General features: G+C 43.7%; 1 protein-coding gene across 1 annotated transcript in view; it reads left to right on the top strand.

The window, feature by feature from the left end:
- The window catches only part of LOC111962739 (leucine-rich repeat serine/threonine-protein kinase 2-like), a 62,758-nt gene that overhangs the window by 16,170 nt on the left and 30,406 nt on the right, over positions 1–16,182 (top strand). The window contains 12 exon segments of the mRNA XM_070443225.1: positions 745–1,009; positions 1,237–1,425; positions 4,173–4,288; positions 4,477–4,567; positions 4,662–4,873; positions 5,050–5,300; positions 5,568–5,716; positions 5,999–6,092; positions 6,245–6,434; positions 6,579–6,760; positions 9,453–9,676; positions 14,787–14,914. Coding sequence (XP_070299326.1) covers positions 745–1,009; positions 1,237–1,425; positions 4,173–4,288; positions 4,477–4,567; positions 4,662–4,873; positions 5,050–5,300; positions 5,568–5,716; positions 5,999–6,092; positions 6,245–6,434; positions 6,579–6,760; positions 9,453–9,676; positions 14,787–14,914 — 2,091 coding nt within the window.

Below are 16,182 nucleotides of genomic sequence, written 5' to 3'. Positions count from 1 at the left end.
TTTTTCCTAGCCACCGTGCTTCTACACCTGCATTGCTTGCTGTTTGGGGTTTTAGGCTGGGTTTCTGTACAGCACTTCGAGATATTAGCTGATGTACGAAGGGCTATATAAAATAAACTTGATTTGATTTGAATGTTAATATATTATCACAAATGAAAATGACATATATGGATGTTGCCCAAAAAATAATTGGTAAATGTTGAATAAATATGGAAATGACTAAAAGTAACTCCACTACATGTAACTGTTATTCTTAACAGTTCAACAAAAAGGGTCAGATGACAATTAGGGGAAAGAAAAAATAAATCTATTGAAGCTCCCTCTGAGGAGATCTGTGGTGCTCTCCATCCTGATTGCTTCAGGAAAGTCTGTGGTAAGAGGGAGTACAATACAAATCATTAAAATCCCGACGGAAAATATTTAAGAATGACGCCAACCTAAGTGTATGTAAACCTCCGACTTCAACTGTATGTACAGTACCAGTCAAGAGTTTGGACACACCTACTCATTCAAAAGTTTTTCTTTATATTTACTATTTTCTACATTGTGGAATAATAGTGAAGACATGAAAACTATGAAATAACACATTAACTTATCCTTTGCAGCAGAGGTAACTCTGGGTCTTTCAGGCCCAAAACATTTTGTAAGTTAGTTTCATTTTGGGAGCTCAGTTCCTAGGCATTGCCCTTCAACCCCCCCCCCCTTCCCCCCGCTCAACTACTTCCCCACTGCATCCCCTCCCAGGTGTGTGAGCAGGGCGGGCCTCTGCAGCTTGTGGTGCTGCTTCTCAGCCGTGGGGTCCATGAGCAGCACCTGCGTGGGGCCCTGGGGGCCAGCGTGCGTCGTGGGGACGGCCCTGCGGTCATCCAGCTACTGGGGCGTCTGGGGCTGGACCTGAACAACAATGCCCTCTGTCTGGGGGGGTTCAGGCTGGGTCGGGTGGATGCTGCCTGGCTCAGCCCCCTGCTCTCTGAACGAGGTCGCGCCAGCAGTCTGCGCTCCAGCACAAGTGAGTATAGTCACTGATGCTGATTTCCAGTTATAGACTCTCCTTCTTAGATTCTCCTGTAGATCTCTATATCTTATTTGAAGGAAAGCTGTAACTATCATATTTCTTACACATTTCCAATCTAGAATGAATATCATTTTTTATTTGTTATGTACTGTACGTGTGCATATGTATTTGGGTCAAAAACCTGGGATAAAGGATGTGTGTTCTCTGTGTTGTGTTTTCAGGTAAGGGTGCATGTTTAGCTCGGTACGTGTTATCCTTCCAGAGGGGTAAGACGACTCCTACCCCCTCGACCCCCAGGTCTCTAGCTGACCCCTGCCTTACCTCTGGGTACATGTCAGACGAGAGTGATGACTCCAGCTTCCTGTCTTTAGAGGACAGTCTGGTCTTCAACGACGATATGGAGAGTGACGGTGAGGACCATGAGACACACAGAACAACGCTCCTTGTCAACTTTCAAATCATGTTTATTTCAAACTTTTTACTCACTCTTGATAATCACAATGGAATCACTTGGTAAAAAATAACCACAAGTTAAACAAGGTTATTTGGTATCTAATAAACTCAGCAAAAAAGAAACATCCTCTCACTTTCAACTGCATTTATTTTCAGCAAACTTAACATGTGTAAATATTTGTATGAACATAACAAGATTCAACAACTGAGACATAAACTGAACAAGTTCCACAGACATGTGACTAACAGAAATTGAATAATGTGTCCCTGAACAAAGGGGTGGTCAAAATCAAAAGTAACAGTCAGTATCTGTTGTGGCCACCAGCTGCATTAACCTCTCTTGGGTACGTGAGACGTTAGCATCCCACCTCTTCAACAGCCAGTGAAACTGCTGGGCGCCAAATTCAAATACAGAAATACTCATTAGAAAAATTCAGAAAACAAAACATATTTTACATAGGTTTAAAGATGAACTTCTTGTGAATCCAACCACGGTGTCAGATTTAAAAAATGCTTTACGGCGAAAGCATACCTTACGATTATTTGAGAACATAGCCCACTAGACAAATCATTACAAACAGTAACCAGCCAAGTAGAAGAGTTACACAAGTCAGAAATAGAGATAAAATTAATCCCTTACCTTTGATGATCTTCATATGGTTGCACTTAGCAGACATTAATTTACTCAATAAATGTTCCTTTTGTTCGATAAAGTCTCTTTATATCCAAAAACCTCAGTTTTGTTCACGTGTTTTCTTCAGTAATCTACAGGCTCAAACGCAGTCAAAACAGGCAGACAAAAAAATACAAATTGTATCAGTAAAGTTCATAGAAACATGTCAAACAATGTTTATATTCAATCCTCAGGTTGTTTTTAGCCTAAATAATCAATAATATTTCAACCGGAAAATAACGTCGTCAATTTAAAAGGTAAACAAGAAAGGCACTCTCTCGGTCTCACGCATGAAAAAGCTCTGTGACACTTTAGGATCCACTCATTCAGACTGCTCTTACTTCCTAATTTTTCAGAATACAAGCCTGAAACAATTTCTAAAGACTGTTGACATCTAGTGGAAGGCATAGAAACTGCAATTTGAGTCCTAAGTCAATGGATACTGTATTGGCATTGAATAGAAAGCTACAAAACCAACAAAAAAAACTACTTCCGGAATGGATTTTTCTCAGGTTTCCGCCTGCCAAATCAGTTCTGTTATACTCACAGACACTATTTTAACAGTTTTGGAAGCTTTAGAGTGTTTTCTATCAAAATCTACCAGTTATAGGCATATCATATCTTCTGGGCCCGAGAAGCAGGCAGTTTAATTTGGGCATGCATTTCATCCAAAATTCCGAATGCTGCCCCCTACCCTAGAGAAGTTAAGTACTGCAGTGCATCTCCTCCTCATTTGCACCAGATTTGCCAGTTCTTGCTGTGAGATGTTAGCCCACTCTTCCACCAAGGCACCTGCAAGTTCCCGGACATTTCTTGGGGGAATGGCCCTAGCTCTCACCCTCCGAGCCAACAGGTCTCAGACGTGCTCAATGGGATTGAGATCCGGGCTCTTCGCTGGACATGGCAGAACACTGACGTTCCTGTCTTGCAGGAAATCACGCACAGAATGAGCAGTATGGCTGGTGGCATTGTCATGCTGGAGGGTCATGTCAGGATGAGCCTGCAGGAAGGGTACCACATGAGGGAGGAGGATGTCTTCCCTGTAACGCACAGCGTTGAGATTGCCTACAGTGACAACAAGCTCAGTCCGATGATGATGTGACACACCTCCACAGACCATGATGGACCCTCCACTTCCAAATCGATTCCGCTCAAGACTACAGGCCTCGTTGTAACGCTCATTCCTTTGACGATAAACGCAAATCCGACCATCACCCCTGGTGAGACACAACCGTGACTCATCAGTGAAGAGCACTTTTCGCCAGTCCTGTCTGGTCCAGCGACGGTGGGTTTGTGCCCATAGGCGACGTTATCTGGTGAGGACCTGCCTTCCAACAGGCCTACAAGCCCTCAGTCCAGCCTCTCTCAGCCTATTGCAGACAGTCTGAGCACTGATGGAGGGATTGTGCGTTCCTGGTGTAACTCGGGCAGTTGTTGTTGCCATCCTGTACCTGTCCCGCAGGTGTGATGTTTGGATGTACCGATCCTGTGCATGTGTTGTTACACGCGGTCTGCCACTGCGAGGACGATCAGCTGTCCGTCCTATATCCCTGTAGCGCTGTCTCAGGCGTCTCACAGTATGGACATTGCAATTTATTGCCCTGGCCACATCTGCAGCCCTCATGCCTTCTTCCAGCATGCAAAAGGCACATTCACGTAGATTAGCAGGGACCCTGGGCATCTTTCTTTTGGTGTTTTTCAGAGTCAGTAGAAAGGCCTTTTTAGTGTCCTAAGTTTTCATAACTGTGACCTTAATTGCCTACCGTCTGTAAGCTGTTAGTGTCTTAACAACCGTTCCACAGGTGCATGTTTATTAATTGTTGAATTGGACAGTGTTTAAACCCTTTACAATGAAGATCTGTGAAGTTATTTGGATTTTTACGAATTATCTTTGAAAGACAGGGTCCTGAAAAAGGGACATTTCTTTTTTTGCTGAGTTTATAATAGCTAATTTGGTGACTGTTAATTATTGGCCACAGTTGCCTTATTTTGGGAATGTCTTGCTTACTGGATGTCTCCTTATTTTCACAGGAAGTGATTCGCTTTTGCTGGCACTGTCCCCCATGTCCACCAATGATTTGTCAGAGGAGTGGAAGGCGGGGTCACAGAAGAGGAAGAACGGGCGTCGCAGGCACTTTAGCTCCGAGGTGGGCTATCTTCTTTACAACCAATATAAATATTGTTTATTTTTTAACTTACTATATTTCAGAGAAAAAACTAAACTGTCCCCCTCTCTCTTTCTTGCTCTCTCTCTCTCTTTCAATAAATTAATTAATTAAGATATGTGCCAATCAATTTACCAATTAACCAATTAATTTACTAACCAATCAAACAGTCCTGTATCCATCCACAGGGAGTCCAGGGTGAGGTTGAGCTCAACGAGCCACTTCAGAGGAGGTATGGCAGGACAACCCCTAACCAGAAAGGTACTTATATAACATTAGTTTTACTTGCCCTTGTTCAAAATATCAATGGTATCATATCAATGGTAATCCATTATTTCTATTGTTTCTACTGCAGGTATTCACTCCCCAGTCTTGAGCTCTGGGTATAACTCCTCCCCTCTGGTCGGGGACAGAGAGTGGATCCGCCTGCTGGACCTATCAGGGAATGAGCTGGACTCTGTGTCGTGTTTGTTGGACGAGGGTTCTGTCCGACAGCAGCTGGAGCACCTGTATCGACTAGACTTGAGCCAGAACAGCCTATCAGAGTTCCCCTCTGGGCTGTGTGAGGTGTGGGGTCTGTTCAGAATGCTTCAATGTTGAATAGATGATGCAAAATTAAAAAATGGTGGGGAGTTCAATGTTCGGTTAATCTACAGAATCTTGTCAGTATCTTAAAATAATAATAATTTATAGTTGCGATGATTTATTTAATACTTCAAAATAATAATAATTATACTTCTTAGAGCTTGAAGAGTCTGACACGTCTGGATCTCCAAGGCAACCAGTTGCAGGCGTTGCCGGCGGAGCTTCTGGCCCTGCCCTCACTGAGCATGCTCAACGTGTCACGTAACTGTGTCGGCCCGCTTCTGACCCTTGACCCTGCCGTCACCTGCCCATCGCTACGGCAACTCAACCTGTCCTACAACCACATCACCACCTTCCCCCACCAGCTGGGCAGGGCCATGGAGCGACTGGAGGAGCTGTCCCTCGAGGGGTATGATGGGAAATGGAGTTCTTTGGATCACTGCTGAATGTTTTACTTTAGCTGTATAATAGGCACAAAATTATATTATAAATAATTACAAAGCAGGAATTGGTGTTTCGTTTTTGTCAAACATGTACATTTTACCCATCTGGCACTAGACGGGTTCAATTAAATCCTAAAAATATTTGAAAGAAAACTACTCTGATTTGAACCCAAGTATGTGACATAAAATATCATAAATATAACTTTGTCTCTACACTTTTTCCTCTGCTGTAGGAACAGAATGGGTGAGCTGTGGTCTCCTCTGTGTCTTCCGGAGATGAAGCTCCTAGACATCAGTAAGAACAGTGTGGAGAGCATCTCACATGACTTCCTGTCTGGCTGCCCCAAACTAGAGAACTTCAGTGCTTGTACCAACCAACTCAGTAAGTACATGGTAACGCAGTTACTTACTTAATCCGTTTTAATGCTGACAGAACATGGGGCCTGTACTAGTTCTCCAATGCTGTCTTACAATGGATTATTATTTGGTACTATTATTAGGCATATCTGTGAAAGTCATTCAAGTCCAACCGATTTCTAGAAAAAGTGTTGCCAGACAAATTAATACATGTGGTTAATTCTAGATAAACAGTTAATTTGTGTATGTAGCGACATAAGAACATATTCATTGTATGACATTGTGTTTTGTGTTTCTGCTGTTATAGGTTCGCTGTCACATCTTCCCTCAAAGATAACAACTCTGAAGTTATCACATAACAGTTTCACTACCATTCCTCAAGCTGTTCTGGATCTTCCAAAGTAAGTTTGATGTTTTAGTGAAGGCAACTACATTGTTGTAGAAGGCAATTATTAGTTAACTATTATTTGAGTAAAAACTGCTTATTAGTGTGCAAAAATGTATCTGGCTTGAGATTCAATAGGACTCATCCTTGCTTTTTCTTTGCTTTCAGTTTACGGTCCGTGGATATGAGGACCAATGACATTACAGTTTTACCGGGGCCGTGCGCCTGGGCATCGGTCAACCTGCGGGAGCTCATGTTCGGTCAGAACCGCATCGGAGTGCTGGACCTGAGTGGACCTGAAGTTTACAAGTGGGCCAGACTGGAGAAACTACACCTGAGTGACAATAAGCTCACAGAGGTCAGCATTTATTTATTCATCTTATTAATATGTCATTAACATCTCAAGGAGAATAAAAAGGTTACATAAAATATATTTTAAAATTTTAAAGTACATTTTTCCAATCAGTAGTATTATTGACCTTTTCACCCCTGTCTGTTTCAGGTCCCTCCTCAGATCGGCCTGCTGGAGGAGCTGACCTCTCTCGACTTGAGCCGTAATGGCGGTCTGCGCTCCTTCCCTGACGAGATGGGCAAGCTGAGCAGGCTGTGGGACTTGCCACTGGATGGCCTGCGCCTCAGCCTGGATCTCAAGCACATTGGCAACAAGACCAAAGACTTAGTCAGGTGAATGTCTGCAAAGAAATGCTTACTTGCAGGTACCTTCTCGACAATGAAACAACAATAAGAAAGAAGAAAATATCAGAATACGAACATAAAGTAAATGGCTCAAAATAATAAATATTTTAGCATGAGTATAATACAGGAAGGCACCATTTATAGTCCAATATTTACTTGTGTTTTGGGGAAGTGGGGGATGGGAGGCAGTGTATAAACTGAGCAGTATAATGGTAGCAGCAGTTGTGATGTGTGTGTGTGTAGCATGAATGTGTGTGTGTTAAGGTGTGGAGAATCAGAGCAGGTGGTCAGGCCAGTTTAAGTGTTCAGCCGTCTGATGTCTTGTAGATACCAACAGGCTCAGAGACTGTTTCTATCAGACCTCATGCTCCGATACCGTCTGAACGACGGTAAGGGAGAGAACTGCTTGTGACTGGACTGTGTGGGGTCCTTGATGATGCTGTGGGTCTTCCTCAGGCACCGTTCTGAGGAGATGTCCTAAATGGGTGGGGGCACGGTCCAAGTGATGTACTGGGCCGTCTTCACCACCCCCTGGAGGGCCTTGTGGTCGTGGATGGAGTAATTCCCATACCAGGCCGTGATACAACCGGTCAGGATGCTCTCGATGGTGCACATGGTTTCCAGGTGTTTGATGCCATTCTATTTGCTCCATTCCGGCCATTATTATGAGCCTTTCTCCCTTCCGCAGCCTCAGCTGGTAGAGGTGCTTTTGCGTCCTCTTGACAATAGTGGTGGTGTTGTTCCATGATACATCCTAGGTGATGTGGACGCCGAGGAACTTAAAACTGCTTACTCTATACTGCAATCCCGTTGATGTGGATCGGGGTATGTTCCCTCCTCTGCTTCAAGAAATCAACAAGACGTTGAGGAAGAAGTTGTTGTCATTACACCACAATGCCAGTTCGCTTACCTCCTCCCTATAGGCTGACTTATCGTTGTTGGTTATCAGGCCTACAACCATGGTGTCGTGCAAAGCCATGCAATCGTGGGTGAAGACGGAGAACAATACGGGACTGAGGACAGACCCCTGGGGGACACTGTGTTAAGAGTCAGTGTTGTTGCCAATCCTCACAGCCTGTGGTCTACTTGTCAGGAAGTCCAGGATCCAGTTGCAGTGTCAAGCTTAGTGGGAACTTGGTGTCGAGCTTGGTGGGAACAATAGTGTTGAATGCTGAACTGTAGTCCATGTTTTAATTTGATTTATTTCACTAGGCAAGTCAGTTAAGAACAAATTCTTATTTACAATGACAGCCTACCAGGGAACAGTGGGTTAACTGCATTGTTCAGGGGCAGAACAACATTCTTTTTTTTTTTACTTGTCAGCTCGGGGATTCGATCCAGCAATCATTCTCACATAGGTGTTCTTCTTGTCCAGATGTGTTACGGCTGTGTGAATAGCGATGGAAATGGCATCTTCTGTGAATCTGTTGGGTAGGCAAATTGGAGTGGGTCCAGCATGCTGGCCTTGATGTGAGCCATGACCAGCCTCTCAAAGCACTTCATGTTGACCGAGGTGAGAGCAATGGGCCGGTAGTCATTTGGGCATGTCACCTTGTTTTTGGGCACTGGGATGATGGTGGTCTCCTTAAAGCATGTGTGGACTACAGCCTGAGACAGGGAAAGGTTGAAGTGACAGCGAACAAGCCCGCCAGCTGGTAACCACACACTCTGAGGACACGGCCAGGGATGCCACCTGGGCAGGCGGCTTTGTGAGTATTCACTCTTTTGAGAGTTTTCCGCACGTCAGCGTCGGAGAGCGAAAGCACCTGGTCGTCTGGAGCAGTGAGAGTCTTCCTGGATGGCTCCGTATTGTCTGCCTCGAAGCGAACATAGAATGTGTTAACCTCACCTGGGAGAGAGGCTTCAGTGGGCACCGCACATCTGGGTTTGCCTTTGTAGTCTGTGATAGTCTATAGTCTTTGCAACATACGACGCGAGTCTGAGTTGTCAAACGTCAATACATGTTTGAGTCTGTATTGTCTTTTTGCGTCCCCAATGGATTCGTGGAGCTTGTACCTGATGACATTGAATGCTACAGTACCGGCTCTCAGCATTGTATGGATATCTTCGCTCATCCAGGGTTTTGGTTGGGGTATGTCCGGATTGTTATGGTGGGTACAACATCATCAAGGTAGAGCTCTGGGGAAGGGTACCAAAAATATTCTGCAGCATTGAAGGTCCCCAAGAACACATTGGCCTCCATCATTCTTAAATTGAAGAAGTTTAGAACCACCAATACTCTTCAATTTTAGAGTAAGGCTGTAAAATAACAAAATGTGGAAAAAGTCAAGGGGTCTGAATACTTTCTGAATGCACTGCATTCCTCAATGTTGATGTTGAGTCCTGTTTGGATGAATCTTTGAACATATTCCAATCAACATTTTTAAAACAATCCTACAGTATTGGCTTTGTACCCTTCACAGATGTTTGTGTATACATGGTCAAGCATGCTGGATTCTCTTTAGGCAGGATACATGTTGGTGATATTAAAAAAAAAAAAAACAAGTATTGACATTAAACCCAAAAAGCAATGCTATCTGTCAGAGGGAATTCTGAATGAACAGGTGGTGGCTTTTGATAGGTTTGAATTTGCTCCAGATTTCCTCTTTCAAACAAAAGCCTAATCCCATTCACAAAACTCTCCCAAATAAATCACTCTCTCCTGTATCCTGTAACTCAGGTTCCTCCAGCAGCGTCTGAAGAAAGCCGTTCCGTACTACCGGATGAAGCTGATTGTGGTTGGGAACGCCGACAGTGGTAAGACTGCTCTGATCCGACAGCTGATGAAGCTCAAGCGTTCTCAATGGCAGATGGAGCAGCCCACCGTTGGGATCGACGTCAGAGATTGGACCATCCGGGACCGGGATAAGAAGAACATGGTGCTAAACGTCTGGGACTTCTCAGGTGGGTGGGTCAACCGTCAACTGTCAACTGTGACATCTGGTCTATGATACTTACTAGTGTTGTGGGAGAAAAAAAATTGAGTTGCAAATCACAATATTATTTTGGATGATATTATATTGATACATCAAATCAAATTGTATTTGTCACATGCACTGAATACAACAGGTGTAGACCTTACAGTGAAATGCTTACTTAAAAGCCCTTAACCAACGATGCAGTTTTAAGAGAATACCTAAAAAAAAAAAAAGAAGAAAAAAGTAAGAGATAAGAAAAAGAAAACAATTAAAGAGCAGCAGTGAATAACAATAGCGGGGCGATATACAGGGGTACCGGTACTGTGTCAATGTGCGGGGGCACCGGTGTCGAGGTAATTGAGATAATTATGCACATGCAGGTAGGGTTGTTTAAAGTGGCAGAGAGAACAGTCTATGACTAGGGTGGCTGGGCTGGAGTCTTTTTAACAGTTTTAGGGCCTTCCTCTGACACTGCCTGGTATAGAGGTCCTGGATGGCAGGGAGCTTGGCCCTGGTGATGTACTGGGCCGTACGCACTACCCTCTGTAGTGCCTTGCGGTCGGAGGCCGAGCAGTTGCCATACCAGGCAGTGATGCAACCCGTCAGGATGGTGCAGCTGTAAAATCTTTTAAGGATCTGAGGACCCATGCCAAATCTTTTCAGTCTCCTGAGGGGGAATAGGTTTTGTCGTGCCCTCTTCAGGACTGTCTTGGTGTGCTTGAACCATGTTAGTTTGTTGTTGATGTGGATGCCAAGGAACTTGAAGCTCTCAACCTGCTGCACTACAGCCCCGTCGATGAGAATGGAGGCGTGCTCGGTCCTCTTTTTCCTGTGGTCCACAATCATCTCCTTTGTCTTGATCACGTTTAGGGAGAGGTTGTTGTCCTTGCACCACATGGTCAGGTCTCTGACCTCCCTATAGGCTGTCTCATCGTTGTCAGTGATCAGGCTTACCACTGGTGTGTCATCAGCAAACTTAATGATGGTGTTGGAGTTGTGCCTGGCCATGCAGTCATGAGTGAACAGGGAGTACAGGAGGGGACTGAGCACGCACCCCTGAGAGGCCCCCATGTTGAGGATCAGTGTGGCGGATGTGTTGTTACCTCCCCTGACCACCTGGCGGCAGCCCGTCAGGAAGTCTAGGATCCAATGGTAGAGGGAGCTGTTTAGTCCCAGGGTCTTTAGATTAGTGATGAGTTTTGATGGGAACTATGGTGTTGAACGCTGAGCTGTAGTCAATTAATAGCATTCTCACATAAGTGTTCCTTTTGTCCAGGTGGGAAAGGGCAGTGTGGAGTGTGATAGAGATTCCATCATCTGTGGATCTGTTGGTGCGATATGCAAATTGGAGTGAGTCTAGGGTTTCTGGGATAATGGTGTTGATGTGAGCTATGACCAGCCTTTCAAAGCATTTCATGGCTACAGACGTGAAACTTGACTCCAAGTATTGCTTTTGCCTCGTAGCATTAGCTAGCCCTAGTCGGCTAAAACGGCTCAATCTCTGGTATTTTTCATCCTATAGCTTGTTCTCCGTCTTCTTTTTAAATAGTGAGCCATGTTTTCAGCACTTTTATTTACATGACTGAAACTCATTTTCTCATACTCTCTGGTCTCTCTGCAGCAATAATACTGTTTGGAACATCAAATCGCTATAACGAATCACAATATAATGCCTTCAAAGTATACATACTCCTTGACTTATGCCAAATTGTGTTGTGTTACAACCTGAAATCAAAATGGATTAAATCACATTTTTTCTCACCTATCTACACACAATACACCATAATGACAGTGAAAATATGTTTTAAAAAGTTTTTGCACATTTAAATTGAAAATTAAATACAGAAATATCTAATTTACATAATTATTCGCACCCCTGAGTCAATACATGTTAGAATCACCTTTTTTTCAGGAGTTACAGCTGTGAGTCTTTCTGGGTAAGTCGCTAAGATCTTTGAACAACTGGATTGTATAATATTTGCACATTATTCTTTTTTTAATTCTTCAAGCTCTGTCAAGTTGGTTGTTGATCATTGGTTGATCACAACCATTTAAGTCTTGCCATAGATTCACAAGCAGATTTAAGTCAAAACTGTAACTTGGCCACTCAGGAACATTCAATGTCGTCTTGGTAAGCAACTCCAGTGTATATTTGACCTTGTGTTTTAGGTTATTGTTCTGCTGAAAGGTGAATTTTTCTCCCAGTGTCTTTTGGAAAGCACACTGAACAAGGTTTTTCTCTAGGATTTTGACTGTGCTTTGCTCTATTCCATTTCATTGCATCCTAAAAATGACAAGCATACCCATAACTTGATGCAGACTCCACCATGTTTCAAAATATGAAGAGTTGTAGTCAGTGATGTGTTGGATTTGCCCCAAACATAACGCTCTGTATTCAGGACATAAAGTCCATTTCTTTGCCACATTTCTTGCAGTATTACTTTATGCATCCTGTTTGCAACAATGCACTGTTTTGGAATATTTTTATTCTGTACAGGCTTCCTTTTCACTTGTCATTTAGGTTAGTATTGTGGAGTAACTACAATGTTGTTGATCCATCCTCAGTTCTCCTATCACAACGATTAAACTCTAACTGTTAACGTCACCATTGGCCTCATACAATCCCTGAGCGCTTTTCCTTCCTCTCCAGCAACTGAGTTAGGAAGGGCACCTGTATCTTTGTAGTGACTGGGTGTATTGATACATCATCCAGTGTAATTAATAACTTCACCATGCTCAAAGGGATATTCAATGTTTGCTTTTTCACCCATCTACCAATAGGTGTCGTCTTTGGTTGAATCTGTGTTTGAAAATTACTTATCAACTGAGGGACCTTACATATAATTGTATGTGTGGGGTACAGTGATGAGGTAGTCATTCAAAAACCATGTTAAACACTATATTGAACACAGTGTGTGTCCATGCAACTTCTTATGTGACTTGTTAAGCACATTTTTACTACTGAACTTATTTAGGCTTGCCGTAAAAGGGGTTGAATACTTGACTCAAGATATTTCAGCCTTTCATTTTTAATTCATTTGTAAAAAATTCTAAAAACATAATTACACTTTGGGGTATTGGGGGTGTCGGCCAGTGACACAATCTCCATTTAATATTTTTAAAATTCAGGCTGTAACACAATAAAATGTGGAAAAAATGTCAATGGGATTGAATACTTTATGAAGGCAGTGCCTTCGTAAAGTATTCAGATTACTACTTTTCCCACATTTTGTTGGGTTACAGCCTTATTCTGAAATGGATTAAATGTTTTTTTTTCCTTCTCATCAATAAACACAATACCCATAAAGTCAAAGCAAAAACAGGTTTTTAGAAATGTTTGCTAATTTATTACAAATGAAATACTGAAATATAACATTTACATAAGTATTCAGACCCTTTACTCCGTACTTTGAAGAACCTTTTGCAGCGATTACAGCGTCAAGTCTTCTTTGGTATGATGCTACAAGCTTGTATTTGAGGAGTTTCTCCCATTCTTCTCTGCAGATCCTCTCAAGCTCTGTCAGGTTGGATGGGGAGCGTCGCTGCACAGCTATTTTTAGGTCTCCAGAGATGTTCGATCGGGTTCAAGTCAGGGCTCTGGCTGAGCCACTTAAGGACATTCAGAGACTTGTCGCGAAGCCACTCCTGTGTTATCTTGGCTGTGTGCTTTGGGTCATAGTCCTGTTGGAAGGTGAACCTTCGCCCCAGTCTGAGGTCAGTCTGAGGTCCTGAGCGCTCTGGAGCAGGTTTTCATCAAGGATCTCTCTGTACTTTGCTCTATTCGTCTTTGCCTCGATCTGGACTAGTCTCCATGTCGACACAGTCCTGTCTCGGAGCTCTACGGACAATTCCTTCAACCTCATGGCTTGGTTTTTGCTCTGACATGCACTGTCAACTGTGGGACCTTATATAGACAGGTGTGTGCCTTTCCAAATCATGTCCAATCAATTGAATTTACCAAGCCATGAGGTCGAAGGAATTGTCCATAGAGCTCCGAGACAGGATTGTGTCAAGGCACAGATCTGGGGAAGGGTACCAAAAAATGTCTGCAGCATGAAGGTTCCCAAGAACACAGTGGCCTCCATTATTCTTAAATGGAAGAAGTTTGGAACCACCGAGACTCTTCCTAGAGCTGGCCGCCCTGCCAAACTGTGCATTTGAGGGATAAGGGCCACAGAGCTCCGGAGTTCCTCTGTGGCGATGGGAGAACCTTCCAGAAGGACAACCATCTCTGCACTACTCCAACAATCAGGCCTTTATGGTAGAGTGGCCAGACAGAAGAAACTCTTCAGTAAAAGGCACATGACATACCGCTTAGCGTTTGCCAAAAGACACTTAAAGGACTCTCAGACCATGAGAAACAAGATTCTCTGGTCTGATGAAACCAAGATTGAACTCTTTGGCCTGAATGCCAAGCGTCACGTCTGGAGGAAACCTGGCACCATCCCTATGGTGAAACATGGTGGTGGCAGCATCACAATGAACGGAGCAAAGTACACAGATCCTTGATGAAAACCTGCCCCAGAGCGCTCAGGACCTTGGACTGGGGCAAAGGTTCACCTTCCAACAGGACAATGACCCTAAGCACACAGCCAAGACAACGCAGGAGTAGCTTCATTACAAGTCTCTGAATGTCCTTGAGATGGCCAGCCAGAGCCCGGACTTGAACCCGATCGAACATCTCTGGAGAGATCTGAAAATAGCTGTGCAACCGACGCTCCACATCCAACCTGACAGAGCTTGAGAGGATCTGCAGAGAAGAATGGGTTAAACTCCCCAAATACAGGTGTGCCAAGCTTGTAGCGTCCTACCCAAGAAGACTAGAGGCTGTAATCGCTGCCTAAGGTGCTTCAACAAAGTACTGAGTAATGGGTCTGAATACTTAAGTTAATGTTGATTTTCAGTTTTTTTAAACTTTTTTTTACTTTTTTTTGAATAAGGTTGTAACATAACAATGTGGAAAAAGTCAAGGGCTCTGAATACTTTCCGAATGCACTGTAAGTTTGGGTTTCAAGGTCTGGATCTTGGACTTTAAGTCATTGAGTCGTGAAGGTTTTGTTCTGGTGGTCTTGACCCTCTCTCTGCTCTTTGTTCAGGTGGGGAGGAGTTCAGTGGTTCTCACCCCCACTTCCTTACCCCCCGGGCCCTCTACCTGGTGGTGTACGACCTCAGTAAGGGGGCTGCCCAGGTGGACGCGCTCAAACCCTGGCTCTTCAACATCAAGGTGAGTCACACCCATACCTTTGTAAATGTTTTGTTGTTTTTTGTCACTGTTGCGAGTGCATACATTTTTGTACACACAACTGGAAGTAGTATTTTTTACCTTGCAAATACTGTGTTCTCGATTGAACTTGCCTGGAGCAATCAAACCAGTGGAATAAACCCTAAAGTGCAAAGCAAACCCGCCCATCTGTCATTCCAGATAGGCTCAATCAAATGTTCAATGTATTTTAAAGAATACAATTCCATAATGAATGTCTCATGTCGTCACTTCCTGTTGAAGGAGTGATAGCTCGGTTTGTTGTTTTGGAAACTTTGTTGTTTTTGAAAGTTTTGAAAGTCTTTTAAAAGTTTGGTGACTAGCTAGCTACCTTTTGCGTTTGGATCCCACAACGTGATTGGCATCAGTTTCTGGGACGGCTACTATCTGTCCAGTGATCCTGCTGACCAAGTTCGGGTCTGAGGAGCTGTTTTGGGGTATCATGCCAGCAGGGTTTTCTTGAGGGCTTGAATGCAGCCCATGACGCGGTTAGCAATTGTGGCTGGGACTGCGGATTGTCCCGGGCTTGTGGTTGTCTGTTTTCAATCTTCTCTGTGACCTGCCCTGTCTGGAACTAAGAGTAACAGCGTAACCTAGACCAAAGCCGGTAGGAGTACTGTTGAGGACAGTGGTGTCTCTTATCACAGATGAAGGATCGTTTAAATGAACAAAAAGTGTTCTACAAGCAGTTGTTACAACAACAAGAAAATAGTTTGAAGTGTTTTGTGCAAATACAAAATCAAATCAAAGTATCAGATGTGCCGAATACAACAGGTGTAGACCAACAGTGAAATGCTGGTCTGTTGGGGGGGGGGGGGGATGCAATCAGTCCTGGTCAGATTTGATTAGATGTTCAGGAGTCTTATGGCTTGGGGGTATAAGCAGTTTAGAAGCCTCTTGGACCTAGACTTGGCGCTCCAGTACCGCTGTGGAATAATAAACTAATAAAAGAATGGACAAGAGGTCCAGGACCTGAAGAACAGTTTGCATTTCTCCCACGGTCAGCTCGATGAGTTTAGACAGGAGAACGGCAAGATGACAGCAATCTGTAAGGCATTGAGAGAGGACATCAGTTCTGTATGTGAATGCATAATAACAATGGGAAAAAAGCTGATTATATAGAGGGACAGTCAAGGCGGAACAATGTGGTTGTGGACGGAATTGCAGAATCTCCACGAGACCTGTACGGAGTCTGAGAACAAAGTGAGTGAAATGATCTCAGAGAAACTGAA

This window comes from Salvelinus sp. IW2-2015, linkage group LG4q.1:29, assembly GCF_002910315.2.
Source record: "Salvelinus sp. IW2-2015 linkage group LG4q.1:29, ASM291031v2, whole genome shotgun sequence".
In the NCBI taxonomy this organism is placed as follows: Eukaryota; Metazoa; Chordata; class Actinopteri; order Salmoniformes; family Salmonidae; genus Salvelinus; species Salvelinus sp. IW2-2015.
Note: the sequence above shows the minus strand (reverse complement) of the source record. Positions and strands in the feature narration are given on the sequence as shown.